The sequence below is a fragment of the Microcaecilia unicolor genome, chromosome 10, assembly GCF_901765095.1.
Source record: "Microcaecilia unicolor chromosome 10, aMicUni1.1, whole genome shotgun sequence".
Taxonomy (NCBI): Eukaryota; Metazoa; Chordata; class Amphibia; order Gymnophiona; family Siphonopidae; genus Microcaecilia; species Microcaecilia unicolor.
The window spans coordinates 124,972,976-124,988,312 of record NC_044040.1 but is presented as its reverse complement, the minus strand read 5'-3'; the positions used below and the strand labels follow the sequence as shown (position 1 = coordinate 124,988,312).

Here is a 15,337-nt window from a genome sequence, read left to right as displayed (position 1 = left end):
TTAGCCTTATCAATGCTTTGTGTTTAACTTGACACCGTCTCTGTGGATAATCAGGATGACAGTATTCTTTACTGAGGACTGTCATTCTTGTGGAGCCCAGTGAGGCAAGCGCTCCCCAGCATTCTTCTAGAAGTGTTTGGAAGTAGACTGCCAAGCATGCATGCGTCTTCTTTCTAGCCGGCATCACGCGGAACCATCACAATCCAGTTTTTCCTGTGGTAGAGTGTGCACATGCTTTTGGTTTGTCCCTCACAGCTCATGTCAAAATTTATTCATCATGGTTAGTGATATCTTTTATTTGCTTTTGTGTGTAAGTGGTTTGTGCGGTGCTAGTGTTCTTCTTTTATTTCTCTTAGGGTTTTTGATACCAAGGTGTCAAAGTCACATATGTCCTTGAAGCGCCTCTGACATGAGGGCTGTTCATCTTCCCAGAAATCGAATGGGATACGACAGCCTCTATGGAGCCAATACCAGGTCACCAGTGCTGCTCCAATGACGTTTATGGACATGAGCAATCTGTCTCAGCTCCAACCTTCATCCATTGCATCTCTCAAGGAATAGTTCAGGGCAGTGCTCCAGGAATAGATGGAGTGCCTATTTGCCTAGCAGGAGGCTATGACATTGAAGGCATTGGTGCTGGTTGCTCAGAATCTCCAGCCTATTCTGGAGTCCCGTGCACTGTCTGTGGAGGTGTGTGTATGTTGGGGGGGGGGGGGTACATCAGTGCTAAGGCCTTGAAGAGCATCGGAACCACATTTTATTTATTTTTTTATTTATTTATTTACATCAATTTATATACCGTATCTTATTGCTACTGCAAGACAGAACGGTTTACAATTTATAAAAGGAAGCAATACAATAAGTACAAATTAGACAGACATTAGAACTCCAATCATTACAGGAAAGCACAGCAAACCCACAAACTAGCTACATAAGATGAAAACAATATAACTCATGATTAATACACAGGAGAACACCGCAGATACTAAATTAAATACATAATATAATATACACAGACAGATAATACAGTTTTGACTTAGTATATATTACAGATGCCCATTTATAACCTTTCTTCCATTATTCTAAATTCTGATCTACATACTCGATAAAGTAGAAGGTTTTCAAAAGTTTCCGAAAATGAAAGTAAGATTTCTCAAGTCTGATCTCTTTTGGAAGGCCATTCCAAAGAGAGGGAGACAGATAGAAAAAAGCCGAATTCCGTGTAGATTCCCATCTAGCCCTAGCAAGAGGAGGAATCACTAACCTGTTATCTGTCAGGGATCTAAGGGTTCGTGTGGCAGTGTAAGGAATAGTTAGATTTGACAGATAGTCAGGATTTAGTGTATAAAAAGCCTTATGGGTCAAAACTAAGGCTTTAAACTTAACTCTTGCTTCAACCGGAAGCCAATGCAGTTGATGTAGCAAAGGTGTTACTCTGTCATCCCTCCGGGCCCTACAAATCATACGTGCTGCAGTATTCTGTATTCTTTGTAATCGCTTCAAGCTAGCTTGGGTGATCCCTGAATATATGATATTACAATAGTCTAAGCGTGAGGTAATATAAGCAGATGTCAACGTTTTAAGGGAATCCTTACTAATTGAATTCCTAACTGACCGAAGTCTCCTAAGATGGAAAAAAGATTTTTTCACTACGTCAGATATTTGTTCCTCGAAAGTCAGAGCAGAATCAATTATAACCCCAAGGTATCTGAAAGATTTAACTGTAGGGATGTTCTTGCCAAATAGCATAGGTACCACTGCTGGACATGTGCCCTGTCCTACTATCCAAGATGTTATAGTCTTATCTGGATTTAATACTAATTGATATGTTGTGAGCCAATCTGCCACTTTATCCAGACAAATTTGTAGTGGTGTAAGATCCATATTAGATGGTTTAACATAATGAATAAGAAGAAAATTGTCCGCATAAGAATAAAAACTAATACCCATTGTTTGAATGAGAAGTGCCAGGGGACTGACATATAGATTAAACAATAATGGGGACAGGACCGATCCCTGTGGAACCCCACATGGTAGATTGTATTCTGTAGAGGACGATTGCTGCTGAACTACTTTAAATGAACGTTCGGTAAGAAAAGATATAAACCATTTCATAATTGTCCCTGAAAGGCCAATCTCACCTAATCTATCAAGGAGTAGTTTATGATTAATTGAATCAAAAGCTGCAGATAGATCCAGTGAAACAACCAAGGCAATATAGCCATGTTCTAGTTTTGCATGAATCTCACTTAACATTGAAGTCAGGATAGTCTCTGTGCTATGGCCTTTCCTAAAGCCCGATTGTCTAGGATGTAGCAAATTTTTAGAATCTACATAAGTTTGCAATTGTCTAAACACTATTGTCTCTATCACTTTGGATAGGAACGGAAGATTAGAAACTGGTCTATAATTGTTGGGTGTTATAGGATCTAATGAGGGCTTCTTCAGAATAGGCTTTACTAGCGCCTCTTTTAGAGTAGCAGGAACTATCCCTTCAGAAAGACTCCGTACGATGATTAAATACATAAACTGTTGGATTTCTAGCGTGTGGTTTTTCAACCATGCTGATGGTATGGGATCCAAGGAACTGTAAGTGGGTGAAAGACCTGCAACTAAAGTATGCAGTGATTCCACAGATGGGAGTTCAAAGTCTTGCCAGGGTACAGTTAGTTGTGAATTTGAGGAGTTGTCAATATAACTGATCCCTGATACCCTTGAGAATTGGGCTCTTAGATTCTCAATTTTAGTGCTGAAAAACTTTTCCAGAATCTCGGAATCAAGAGCAGGAGATTCTCTGTTTTCACTAGTCGTAGTTGTCAAGCATTTCATAATGTGGAATAACTTTTTCTGTGAACTAGCAGCTTCCTTTATTTCTTTGGAGAAGTAGGTAGTTTTAGCAGCTTTTAGTTGTGTTAAATAATATTTTTGGCACTGCTTATATTTCTGTTTAAATTCTATAGTTCTATGCTTCCGCCATTGGCGTTCAGCTCTACGTATCTGTTGTTTACATAGTTTCAATCCTGGATGGTACCATGGTTGAAACCGTTTTGTACCTTTAGTAATAATTCTTTCTGGTGCAATATCTTCAAGAGCTACAGATAGAACTTGATTCCATGTTCCAATTTGATCCTCTATAGGAAGTGTATCAAAATTCAATGGGAACTTATCCGCTAGAGAAGGTAAAGATGACGTGTCAATTTTTTGTAGACTCCTTGTTTTAATATAGGTAGAATTGGTATTATATAACAACTGTGGTACAGATAAATAAAACTGAAGAAGATAGTGATCAGACCATGATACCATGATAGCAAGCAGCCTGAGCCAATAGAGTTATTTTCCACTGGACATAATTAACTTTGTGTGAACTTGGAAGCTAATATTGTGCTCAATTGGACAATGTTGGTACATTTAGACTGACTGTGCTTTTGAGGGGGAAAAGATGTTAAATGCTCCCAGGTTTCAACCTAATTAATGTGTTTATATGTATAATTTAAAACAAAAATCAGGTTTTCTGATTGTTAAGCACCTGATTCTTCTGTTTTGGTGGCCCTTTACTAGGTGAGAACATCTGTGCATGAATACAGGGAGCCCTTATAACCAGCCCCTCTAAATGACACAATAATTTACAATTTAGAACTAATTAATACTCTAACTGATGGAACCAGTACTTCCCCTGTGTACATCCATATGCTGCACAAGCCGGCATGTTTGAAAATATAAGTGAGATCAAATAAAAATGCTACCAACAATAAGGAATGACAATGTGGATAGAGCAGCTTGTAGGTTTGTTTGTTTTGTTTTGGGTGAGGAGGAGAAGGAAAGGGAGACTAACCCTATTTGGCTTCAGCTTTTTGACGTCAAGTCATCTCCTGTTCTCAATATAACCTTCTTGGGGAGGAAGAAGTTATTGGACTCAGGGAGGGGGGTGGATCGAGGGAACGAGAGGAAGAGTTGCTGGACTCATGGGGGGGGGGCTGAGGGCAGAAAGAGAGGTTCTGGACTCCAGGGGGATTTCGGGAAGAAGAGAGAAAGGTCCTGGACTCATTGGGGACAGGAGAATGTGCTGAACCCATGGGAGGGGGAAGAAAGAGGGAGGGAGGGAAGGGGACAAGTACTAGATCTGCAGGGGTAGGGGGATAGGAGAGATGCCAGACTATGAGGGACCAGGGAGAAAGGAAGAAGATAGAAGGCCATAGGGGGATGGAGAGCATGAGTAAGAGAAGGGGAGAGATACTAGACTCACAGGAGATGCAAGTACACAACCCTTGATGCTGTGCTCCTTCCTGGGTTGTGTAGGGGCTAAACCATGCTTAGCAGGTTTTCATTTCTACTGTGTAGTAGAATTATTGTGGTACAGTATATGGATATTTTCAGCACATAATTCCCTGGAGTGTATTCAGTGTACATAATACCATCAGTAATAGAGATACAAGGGGGAAATGACTGGTGCAGTTGCGCCACAGACACAGTGAAGGGGTCTTTCATTGCTGTGTTCAACAGTACCTTCAAGGTTCCTTTTCTGCTGACATAGGCGCTGCCCTCACCCTAAGGATTTTATCTAGCCCTGCCCTAACTCCACTCTAGGCCCTCACCCCACCTTAGCCTTAGTCACTGATCACATATATGCCTATGAGGATTTTAACCCTTCCCTCTTCTCCTGGCCCTTCAGCCTCGCACTGGCGCCTATTTTACAAAAGTTTGCTCCCCCTGATGTCAAAACCTGGCTAAGCCTCTGCACCCCTGGGTATCTGAGGAGATGCTAGAAGAACTCTCCTTTTTCAGCTTTGTGCAGGAGATAGCCAAGTCCATCCGATTTGTTTTAGAGACTGAGGGCTTTGACATTGGACATCCCTCAGTTTAAGAAATCCCCCCCACCCAAATGATAGTGTGATAGAGCCCATTCACAGAATTCCTTAAGCTGGTACAGATGAAACAGTGGGAGGTCTCTTTGTACAGCAGGTCAATAACAAGGTCCACTCTTTAAACAAAGAGTGGACCTTCTTATTGACCTGCTGTACAAAGAGGTCAGTAAGAATGGTTAGGAAGCTGTAGTTTCAGAAGTCTTGAAGCCTTCTGGATTGTAAACATTCTTTGGTGGTTGAATCAACTCTCAAAAGAGACAAGCGTTTAATGTCCTCACTCCGGTGCCCCCTGGGGAAAAAGGCTTGGATCTTGGAATCTTTTGGGAAGAAATTGTTTTAAAAAGCTGTGCTCATGTCACCTTCCCTTTAAACATATTTGTGTTTTTCCACCCACCAGCTTCCGTGGTTAACAGAGGTTAACAGAACATTCCCCTTAGATTTACAAAGTTATAAACCATATTCTCCTGCACAGCATATTTCTATTATTTCTCTATGTCAGCGCATTTTTCTCTTTCATAAGCAGAAAAGGACATGAGATTCTGTGTCACGCTTGATAACTAGCTTCTCAGTGACTTGCCCTCTTGACCTGTACTGTGAGGCCTAGCTTTACTCACAACTGTCAGGCTGCGATAGCAGTCCTGTTGTTTGGGTTCATGTCCAGCATGTCCCATATCTACACCATTAGTAAGAATATCATCATCCTGCTGGTTTTTGGAGAAAGTGAAATTACCTATAGCAGATGTTCTCCAAGGACATCAGGATAAATATTCTTACTGCACTGCCCCATGCCCTTCTATGAGCTGGTCCTGCGTGATGGCGGCAGGTGGGAAGATGCACATATGCACAATAAAGTGCTTCAAAAATGCTTCTAGAAGAATGCTGGGGAGCGCTTGCCACTCCAGACCCTGTCAGGATGATATCTTACTTTTGTAAGAGTGTTCATCCTGCTGTTCTTGAAGAATACCTGCTACAGGTGAGTAACTTAACTTTATTTTCATAAGAAAATAAGATTAGCTAGGAAGGGAACTTTAATGGTTTTAAAAGTCTGGATCTTAAAAATCGTCAGTCTAATAAAAGTGGTATTGCTATCTAGCTGCTCATGTCTAAAACGTATCTGTGCTTATGTGTAAATGATAAGCCACTTTGGATTTAGGTTTGACACATCCATATCTCTCATATTCATGCACTTAGGAATAAAAAAAACGCTAGTAGTGAAAATTGTTGGCAGTTAATAATGACCTAAGTCTCAGCCTTTTATTAAGTGCTGCATATTAATACTTGCTTTCTATACATTTTTTAATGGTATACAGTGGATGATGCTCTCCTTTAAGTTATGCTTAAGTAATCCATCTGTAAGCTCTGGTCATGCTGCTTCAGCATTTACTTCACTTTTTTTCAGTGACTTTCACTTAGTGCACTGATCCTGTGGGTCGTTTTTTCTTCTAGGAGTTTTTCAGATAATTTTAAAGATATTTTCCAGTTTGCTAATCCTCATGATTATGAAAGCATAGAGAATATTCACCTTTGGAGAAATGTGATTACTTGTCTGTAATGGGTTTTTCTCCCAGAGTTGCACTCTTTTTTTTAAATTGAATTTATATAACCCATATTTTTCTACTTTTGAAATTGAACAGAACATTGAGGCTTCTTGGTTGAATGGGTTCTGGCTTTTGGAATAAATTGGTAGTGTGCCTCAAACAGTCCTAAATTTTAGACCTTCTTAGTCTTGGGGCAAGGCATGGTAATTAAAGTACTTACTGGAGCATCTAAACCATTTGTATGAATCCATGAAAATATTACTTTTAGAGAATAAACAAAAATTAAAGTTGATATTTGGTTTTCATGTCTGTGCTACTTAACTTTTTTCTGTGCGAGTCTGCAGGCATAGGCTAAAGATATATCTATACATCTCTTCCTCCCCCAGTATGGTCTATCTCTTTCCTCTTCCCCCTCCCTCTTTTGAGCTATGTGCCTCTCACTTCTCTGGTCTTCCCCTTATCCTCACTCATCTGCTTCTTTAGAAAAAAAGCTGTTAAATTAACTGTTGTTCTGTTACAGGATGCATTTTGTATGCCAAAGTAGATTGTTAGATTTTTTTTTGTTTGTTTGTTTAGGTTCTCCAGTACCAAGTCCTCCTTTACCTCGTACCCCAAACTCTACTTCAGTGCCTATTAAGCCAGGGACTACTACCTCAGGTATCGGTGGTAATCCTTATATGATTGTTAATAAGATGGGACAGGTGACTACTTCCACTGTGCCAAGCACCGGTATGTACTTTCTCAAGTAGATTAACCTGTTATGATACACAAAACTGTTCTGAGTTATAAAATAAAGCTATGTTTCTGAAAACAGAGTTGATATGACATGAAGAAAATGCTATTTTTTATGTACTTTTGTTATATTTTCATAGCTGCTTGTAGAAAAAGGTGAAAACTTTGAGATGGAGAAGTAGTTTTGGCAAGTTGAATGGAATGGATGGAAGAGAGTGAATTATAATAAGGGTGAAAAGGAGGGATGCAGAGAGGTCATATGATGTGTTGAGCAGAGGTACCAGTGTTTTTTCTGGGGCTCTTGCACTATCCCTGGTAATCCTCCCCCTGCTCCGTATCAAGTGTGTAAAATAGCTCATAGGCAATGGGGAACCATATCTGGATGGTCTATGGACAAATATCTGTATCTGCTGTGAGAGAAAATATCTACAAAAAGACCCAAAGAAAGATAAACCTTCTAAGGCTTATAGCTTTCTTTTAGTTAGATGATTTAATCGTATATATATCTTAAAAAACAAAATATGAAAGTGCTAAACCCCTAAGGGAAAAGTTACACTGGCTTCCACTTAAAGAACGTATCGCGTTCAAGGTATGCTCTCTAGTTCATAAAATCATTCACGGAGATGCCCCAGCCTACATGTCAGACCTGGTAGACTTGCCACCCAGGAACGCTAAAAGATCATCCCGCACATTCCTTAATCTTCACTTCCCCAGCTGTAAAGGTCTAAAATACAAACTAGCTCATGCGTCAAACTTTTCTTACTTGAGCACACAGTTATGGAACGCATTGCCGCTCAACTTAAAAACTATTTATGAACTAACTAACTTTCGTAAATCGCTGAAGACCCACCTCTTCAACAAGGCATACCACAAAGATCAGCCAATGCAAATATAACACTAAGTACATAAGTACATAAGTACATAAGTAGTGCCATACTGGGAAAGACCAAAGGTCCATCTAGCCCAGCATCCTGTCACCGACAGTGGCCAATCCAGGTCAAGGGCACCTGGCACGCTCCCCAAATGTAAAAACATTCCAGACAAGTTATACCTAAAAATGCGGAATTTTTCCAAGTCCATTTAATAGCGGTCTATGGACTTGTCCTTTAGGAATCTATCTAACCCCTTTTTAAACTCCGTCAAGCTAACCGCCCGTACCACGTTCTCCGGCAACGAATTCCAGAGTCTAATTACACGTTGGGTGAAGAAAAATTTTCTCCGATTCGTTTTAAATTTACCACACTGTAGCTTCAACTCATGCCCTCTAGTCCTAGTATTTTTGGATAGCGTGAACAGTCGCTTCACATCCACCCGATCCATTCCACTCATTATTTTATACACTTCTATCATATCTCCCCTCAGCCGTCTCTTCTCCAAGCTGAAAAGCCCTAGCCTTCTCAGCCTCTCTTCGTAGGAAAGTCGTCCCATCCCCACTATCATTTTCGTCGCCCTTCGCTGTACCTTTTCCAATTCTACTATACTTATAATCAGAACTGTTTTTCTCTTACACCTGCTGGTTTAATTTCTTGATTAATTCAATCGTTTCAGTTCTATTATGTGAACCGTGTTCTCTATGTAATACTAATTATCTTCCAATCTATTATCTAACAATAACGATACATTGTAAGCCACATTGAGCCTGCAAATAGGTGGGAAAATGTGGGCTACAAATTCAATAAATAAATAAACAAACTGTAGATTCTAGCACCCCTAATAAAGGTCTCATTTACCTAATACAAATCCAAAAGAATCGACAGTAATTATTGAGTAGTCTGTGTCAGTGAAGCAGGCTGTAAATCCATAGCAGTACAGCATGGTACTGGATGATTGGAGGGTGGCCAATGTAATGCTGATTTTAAAAAAAGGTTCCAGAGGAGATCCGGGAAATTATAGACTGGTGAGTCTGACTTCGGTGCCGGGCAAAATGGTAGAGACTATTATAAAGAACAAAATTACAGAGCATATTCAAAATCATGGATTAATGAGACAAAGCCAAAATGGATTCAGTGAAGGGAAATCTTGCCTCACCAATCTATTACATTCCTTTGAAGGTGTGAACAAACATGTGGATAAAGGTGAGCCAGTTGATATTGTGTATCTGGGTTTTCAGAAAGCGTTTGACAAAGTACCGCATGGGATAGGAGGTCCTATTGTGAATTAAAAACTGGTTAAAAGTTAGAAAACAGAGAGCAGGGTTAAATGGTCAGTATTCTCAATGGAGAAGGGTAGTTAGTGAGGTTCCTCAGGGGTCTGTGCTGGGACCGCTGCTTTTTAAAAAAATGTTTTTATTAAGTAGAAAAACACCTCATACAAAGTACAGAAAGTGAAGAATACAGAGTACAAAAATCACCAATGCTCTGCTACACATTTACAGTTCATAAGGCCAGTACACCCCACTTTTTTAAATCCCCCTAGACCAGAGCTGTACAAAAACAGGTGTTTCTCATTTTTCCATTATGTGACCCCTAACCATGATAGTATTTTCCATCCCCACAGGTCCCAATCCCCTCCCCCCTGTCCCTTCCTCCTCCCTCCCTACCCATCCCCGCCTTTGCAACCCTAACCCTCCTTACTGGTACCTATTCCTCTTCGTGCTACTTCTTAGTGGTGCAATTCCCCTATAATTTGTCTTAGTGTGTTATGTGTGTGCCACCTATTTGGTCATTGTCTTCCATCGCTTCCAAATGCCTGAGTATAGATTGTCCTGTTTACCAGGTGGAGTCGGCTCCCCCCCCCTCCCAGTCCGCCATCTGTGCCATGCTAGCCTGCCATTTAACCAGGGGAGGTGGGGAGTTATCTACCCAATGTTGCAGTATAACTCTTTTTGCGAGCACCAGGGCCAATAGAACAAATTTACGTTGATGGGCAAGTAACCCCTGTTTCACTAAATCAGCATCAGATCCCAGCAGTAGTATACTGTATGACCATTCCATCTGGATTTGAATTTGGAGGACCCCTTCCAATTTACCAAGAACTATCTTCCAGTAATCCCGGAGTGTCCAACACTCTAAGAAATGATGCACTATAGTGCCTTTACCCCAGTAGCATTTGCCACGTTCATCTGAGTCCCATAAACTCAGCATCTTGCCCTTGCATCTAGTGACATATACCACATGTAATATCTTAAATTGAATTTCATGGAGCCCCACATTAGGAGTGATCTTAAAAGCCAAGAAGAAACATCTGGAAAGTTCCTTCTCTGAGATTTCCGCCCCTACTAGTGAGCTCCACTGCTTTGCTAGCTGAGCAAAAAATGGGAACGGCTACCAAGCTAGTCTCAACTTGTACCAATAAGATAAGCACATAAGCATTGCCACGATGGGAAAAGACCAAAGGTCCATCAAGCCCAGCACTCCTTCTCCGACAGCGGCCAATCCAGGCCCCAAGAACCTGGCAAAAAACCCAAAATTTAATAACGATCAATGGACTTTTCCTTCAGAAATCTGTCCAGACCCCCTTTAAACTCAGTAAGGCCAGCTGCCGTCACTACCATCTCCGGCAGTGAGTTCCAGAGTCTAACTACGCGCTGAGTAAAGAAACACTTTCTCCGATTTGTTTTAAACCTACCACATTCTAAGATTTTGTCTGTGCTTTGATGGATAGGTCTGATATTTGTATGGAAATGTGAGCACAGACAAAATCTTAGAGATTTAATGCTAGCGTATTATCATACCCTGAATTTAAAGAAGAGATTATGAAGGACATACTAGAATACTTTAAGTTCAATACACTTAAAGAAACTAATTGGATAACAAGATGGGATGCTTTTAAAGCTTATATCCGAGGTTCAATCATACGCTTTACAGCCAAAAAAAAAAAACAACAAATGTCTGAAATCACAGAATTAGAAAAATCAATAAACCATCTGGAAAAATTACTCCAACAATCTCCATCTAACATGGACATCTTAAGCAAACTAAGGAAAGACAGATACAAATACAACATACTATTAGCCAATAATGCAAATAAAGAGATTTTTATGAAATCAGCACAATATTATGCCAGTAATAATAAATCTGGACATTTACTAGCCAGTTACCTAAAAACTAGAGCCGAAAAGAATGATATCTCTCATATTAAAGATTCTAATGATGTCAGTATAACAGATAACCAACAAATACTATCAGCCTTCCAAAAATTCTATGACGAATTATATAAATCAGAATCTAATACAGATTACATTGATATATCCTTCTTCGATAATTTAAATCATGACACCATTGACGACGATGACAACTTACTATTCTCTTCTCCCATAACTGACCAGGAGGTAAAATCTGCTATAAAGTCCATGGCTAAAAAAAACGCTCCCGGCCCAGATGGATTTACATTAGAATTTTATCTTACTTTCCAAGATATACTCGCCCCTCTATTAAGCTCCTTCTTTAATTATTTGATCTCATCAGGGGAAGTTTCTGGATCGTTTACCGAAGCTACAACTATAGTTCTCCCAAAACCTGGCAAGGATCCCCAAAGAATACCAAACTATCGCCCTTTATCTCTTATAAATATTGATGCCAAAATTTATGCTAAAATCATAGCAGAAAGACTACAAACTATCTTACCCAAAATCATAAATATTAATCAGACTGGCTTTATGCATGGAAGACATTCTTATGACAATACCAGATTATTTACTAACATACTTATACAAACACAAAAATCAAATACTCCATATGTGGCCATAGGTCTTGACGCCGAAAAGGCTTTCGACCGCGTAGAATGGCAATATATGTTTCATACCTTAAAGTGGTTTGGTTTCACACAAAACGCTATTAATTTGATAAAAGTACTCTATACCTGTCCATCTAACAAATTGTTTATTAATGGTCAATATTCACCTCCCTTCCGGCCGACAAGAGGTACTAGACAAGATGTCCCCTCTCCCCATTACTATTTAATATCGCCCTGGAACCTTTACTTTTAACTATCTTACAGTCAGAACATATTAAAGGTGTAGAATTGGGAAATATATCAGCCAAACTTTCTGCATATGCCGACGATGTATTAATATATACAACTCCTTCATCTATACCTCACATCCTAGATGTAATTAACAATTATTCACGAATATCTGGATACAAACTAAATCCCACTAAAACAGAAATATTACCACTAAACATGGCCTCTAGGTCATACCAATTTACTATGACCCATTTTAAATGGTCTCCCATGTGCCTGAAATATCTGGGTGTATTATTTGGTTCTAATATTAATGAAACTATCAACCTCAACTCTACATACCTTTTGAATTGTGTGACGGAGATGTCAAATAAGTGGTCCCCACTTAAACTATCTTGGTGGGGAAGATTAGACACCATAAAAATGATGCACCGAAAGTGAATTATATTTTAAGTATGTTACCGGTCATGTTAAATGCCAGTACATATAAAAATATGGAAAAAATATTGTCAAAATTTTTATGGTCTAATAAACCTCCTCGTATTGCGTTGAAATATCTTAAATTCCCTAAACATCATGGAGGTGTCAATTTTCCAAATTTTCTGGACTATCATAAGGCTTTCTTACTAAGACAAAGCTCTTTATGGATCACCTCAAAAGAAGAACATACTGACCCACTTTGGATAAAATGGGAAGCTGAGATCTTTAAAGCAACTCCAACACCTCTCTTACCATGGTCTTCAATACATAAATCGGATTATAATCCCATCATATCCGCTTCTCAATCATCATTCAACACATTGGACTCATGTGTTAAAATATCTATCCATTCGACTACTAAGATACAACTTTGGAATAATCCAAAACTAAAAATCAATGGTAAATGTTTTGCTTGGCCTAAATGGATAGAAGCAAAAATATGGTTTCTACATCAACTATTGGACAAATACAAATGGATACCTTTCTCTACACTACAGGCAAAGTATAACCTACACAATCAGTGCTACTTTCAATGGCTACAACTAAAACACTGCATTTCTGCAAACTTTGATATTAACTCATTAAAGGATGAAACTCCAAGTTGTTTAACATTATGCCATCAGTTGGCTAATGGGAAAAAAACGGCATCAACATGGTACAAAATCTTACAAGATCACTCTTCTCATTGTCCTTCAGCTTTACAAAACATTTGGAACAAAGAACTCAATTCTCAAATTACTGAAGAACAATGGGAAAAAATCTGGACATTATTATATAAATCTTCAAAATCATCTGCTCTTACCCAATCATCATTCTACATCTTGCATAGAGCTATGTGGACACCTTACAAACTTTCCAAAATATCTAAAGAAATTTCAAATAGATGTTGGTCTTGTAACAACCATGTAGGCACATTAGACCATTTAATTTACCATTGCCATATACTGGATGAGTATTGGTCTCATATAGAGGAAACTATTTCTCAAATTCTAGATTTTAAGATCTCATTAACATACAAAATCATAATCACGGGAGAATTTGGTTTAGACACGATACTACAACCACACATAGCCAAATTACTTCGTATATTGATTCAAGTTGCTTTAAAACTGATATGTCAAAACTGGAAGGACTTTACGAAGTTATCTTATGATATGTGGTGGAATACAGTATGTCTATACGCTAAATATGAAAAAGCTGCTGCTGAGAAATGCGGTTCCCTTGTAGCATTTAATAAAACCTGGTCTCCTATACTCAATTACTCATCCAGTTAATATTAATTATTATAATCTATGCAAATATAAATGGGTACTAATTACATATATATGTATAATTTCTTATCTCCACCTCTAACATTTAATAATATGTTTACTCCTATAGTTATAATTACCTGTAATGTAACAGCATCAGGGATTCTAGAGATGATGTAAACACTGTCCATAATTTTTCTATAAGTCAGTGTACATGTTCTAACTTGTTAAACTGTTATTAAGTCAATGGTACTTAATTTCCTTTTTTATTGTTATATCCAAATTAATAAAAATGATTGAACAGAAAAAAAAAAAACCTACCACATTCTAATTTCATCTTGTGTCCCCTGGTTCTATTATTGTTAGAAACCTAAACAAACGCTTCACATCTGTCCGCTCTATCCCGCTCATTATTTTGTAAACCTCTATCATATCACCTCTCAGCCGCCTTCTCTCCAGGCTAAAGAGTCCTAGCTGTCTTAACCTCTCCTCATAGGGTAGTCGTCCCATCCCTTTTATCATTTTTGTCGCCCTTCTCTGCACCTTCTCGAATTCCTTTATATCTTTTTTGAGATGAGGCGACCAGAACTGAACACAATACTCCAGTTGCGGTCGCACCATGGAGCGATATAACAGCATTATAACATCCTCATGCTTGGTTTCCATCCCTTTTCTAATAATACTCAACATTCTGTTCATCTTCTTAGCCACCGCAGCACATTGAGCTGAAGATTTCAACGTCGTAGCCACAATGACCCCCAGATCCCTTTCTTGGTCCGTAACTCCTAACGTGGAACCTTGCATAACATAGCTGTAGTTCGGGTTCCTCCTTCCCACATGCATCACTTTGCACTTGTCAACGCTGAACTTCATCTGCCATTTGGATGCCAAATCCCCCAGTCTCACGAGGTCTTCTTGTAATTTTTCACACTCCTCCCGCGACGAGACGACCCTGGATAATTTTGTGTCATCTGCGAATTTAATTACCTCACTAGTTACTCCCATCTCGAGGTCATTTATAAATATGTTAAAAAGCAGCGGTCCCAGCACAGACCCCTGAGGGACCCCACTAACCACCCTTCTCCATCGAGAATAATGGCCATTTAACCCTACTCTCTGCTTCCTATCCTTTAACCAGCTCTTAATCCATAATAATACACTGCCTCCGATCCCATGACTCTCCAGTTTCCTTTGGAGTCTTTCATGAGGCACTTTGTCAAGCGCCTTCTGAAAATCTAGATATACAATATCCACCGGCTCCCCTTTGTCCACGTTTGTTCACCCCCTCGAAAAAAATGCAGTAGATTTGTGAGGCAAGACTTCTAAATCCGTGCTGACTTTGTCTCAGTAGCCCATGCTTTTGTATGTGCTCTGTAATTTTATTCTTAATAATAGCCTCCACCATTTTTCTCGGCACCGACGTCAGACTCACCGGTCTATAATTTCCAGGATTGCCTGTGGAACCCTTTTAAAAAATCGGTGTTACATTGGCCACCCTCCAATCTTCTGGTACCACACCTGTTTTTAGGGATAAATTGCATATTACTAACAGTAGCTCCACAAGTTCATTTTT

At 39.2% G+C, this 15,337-nt stretch overlaps 1 protein-coding gene across 1 annotated transcript in view; it reads left to right on the top strand.

The window, feature by feature from the left end:
• Nucleotides 1–15,337, top strand: part of YEATS2 (YEATS domain containing 2) — a 1,439,149-nt gene that overhangs the window by 562,192 nt on the left and 861,620 nt on the right. Inside the window, 1 exon segment of the mRNA XM_030217135.1 lies at nucleotides 6,977–7,129. Coding sequence (XP_030072995.1) covers nucleotides 6,977–7,129 — 153 coding nt within the window.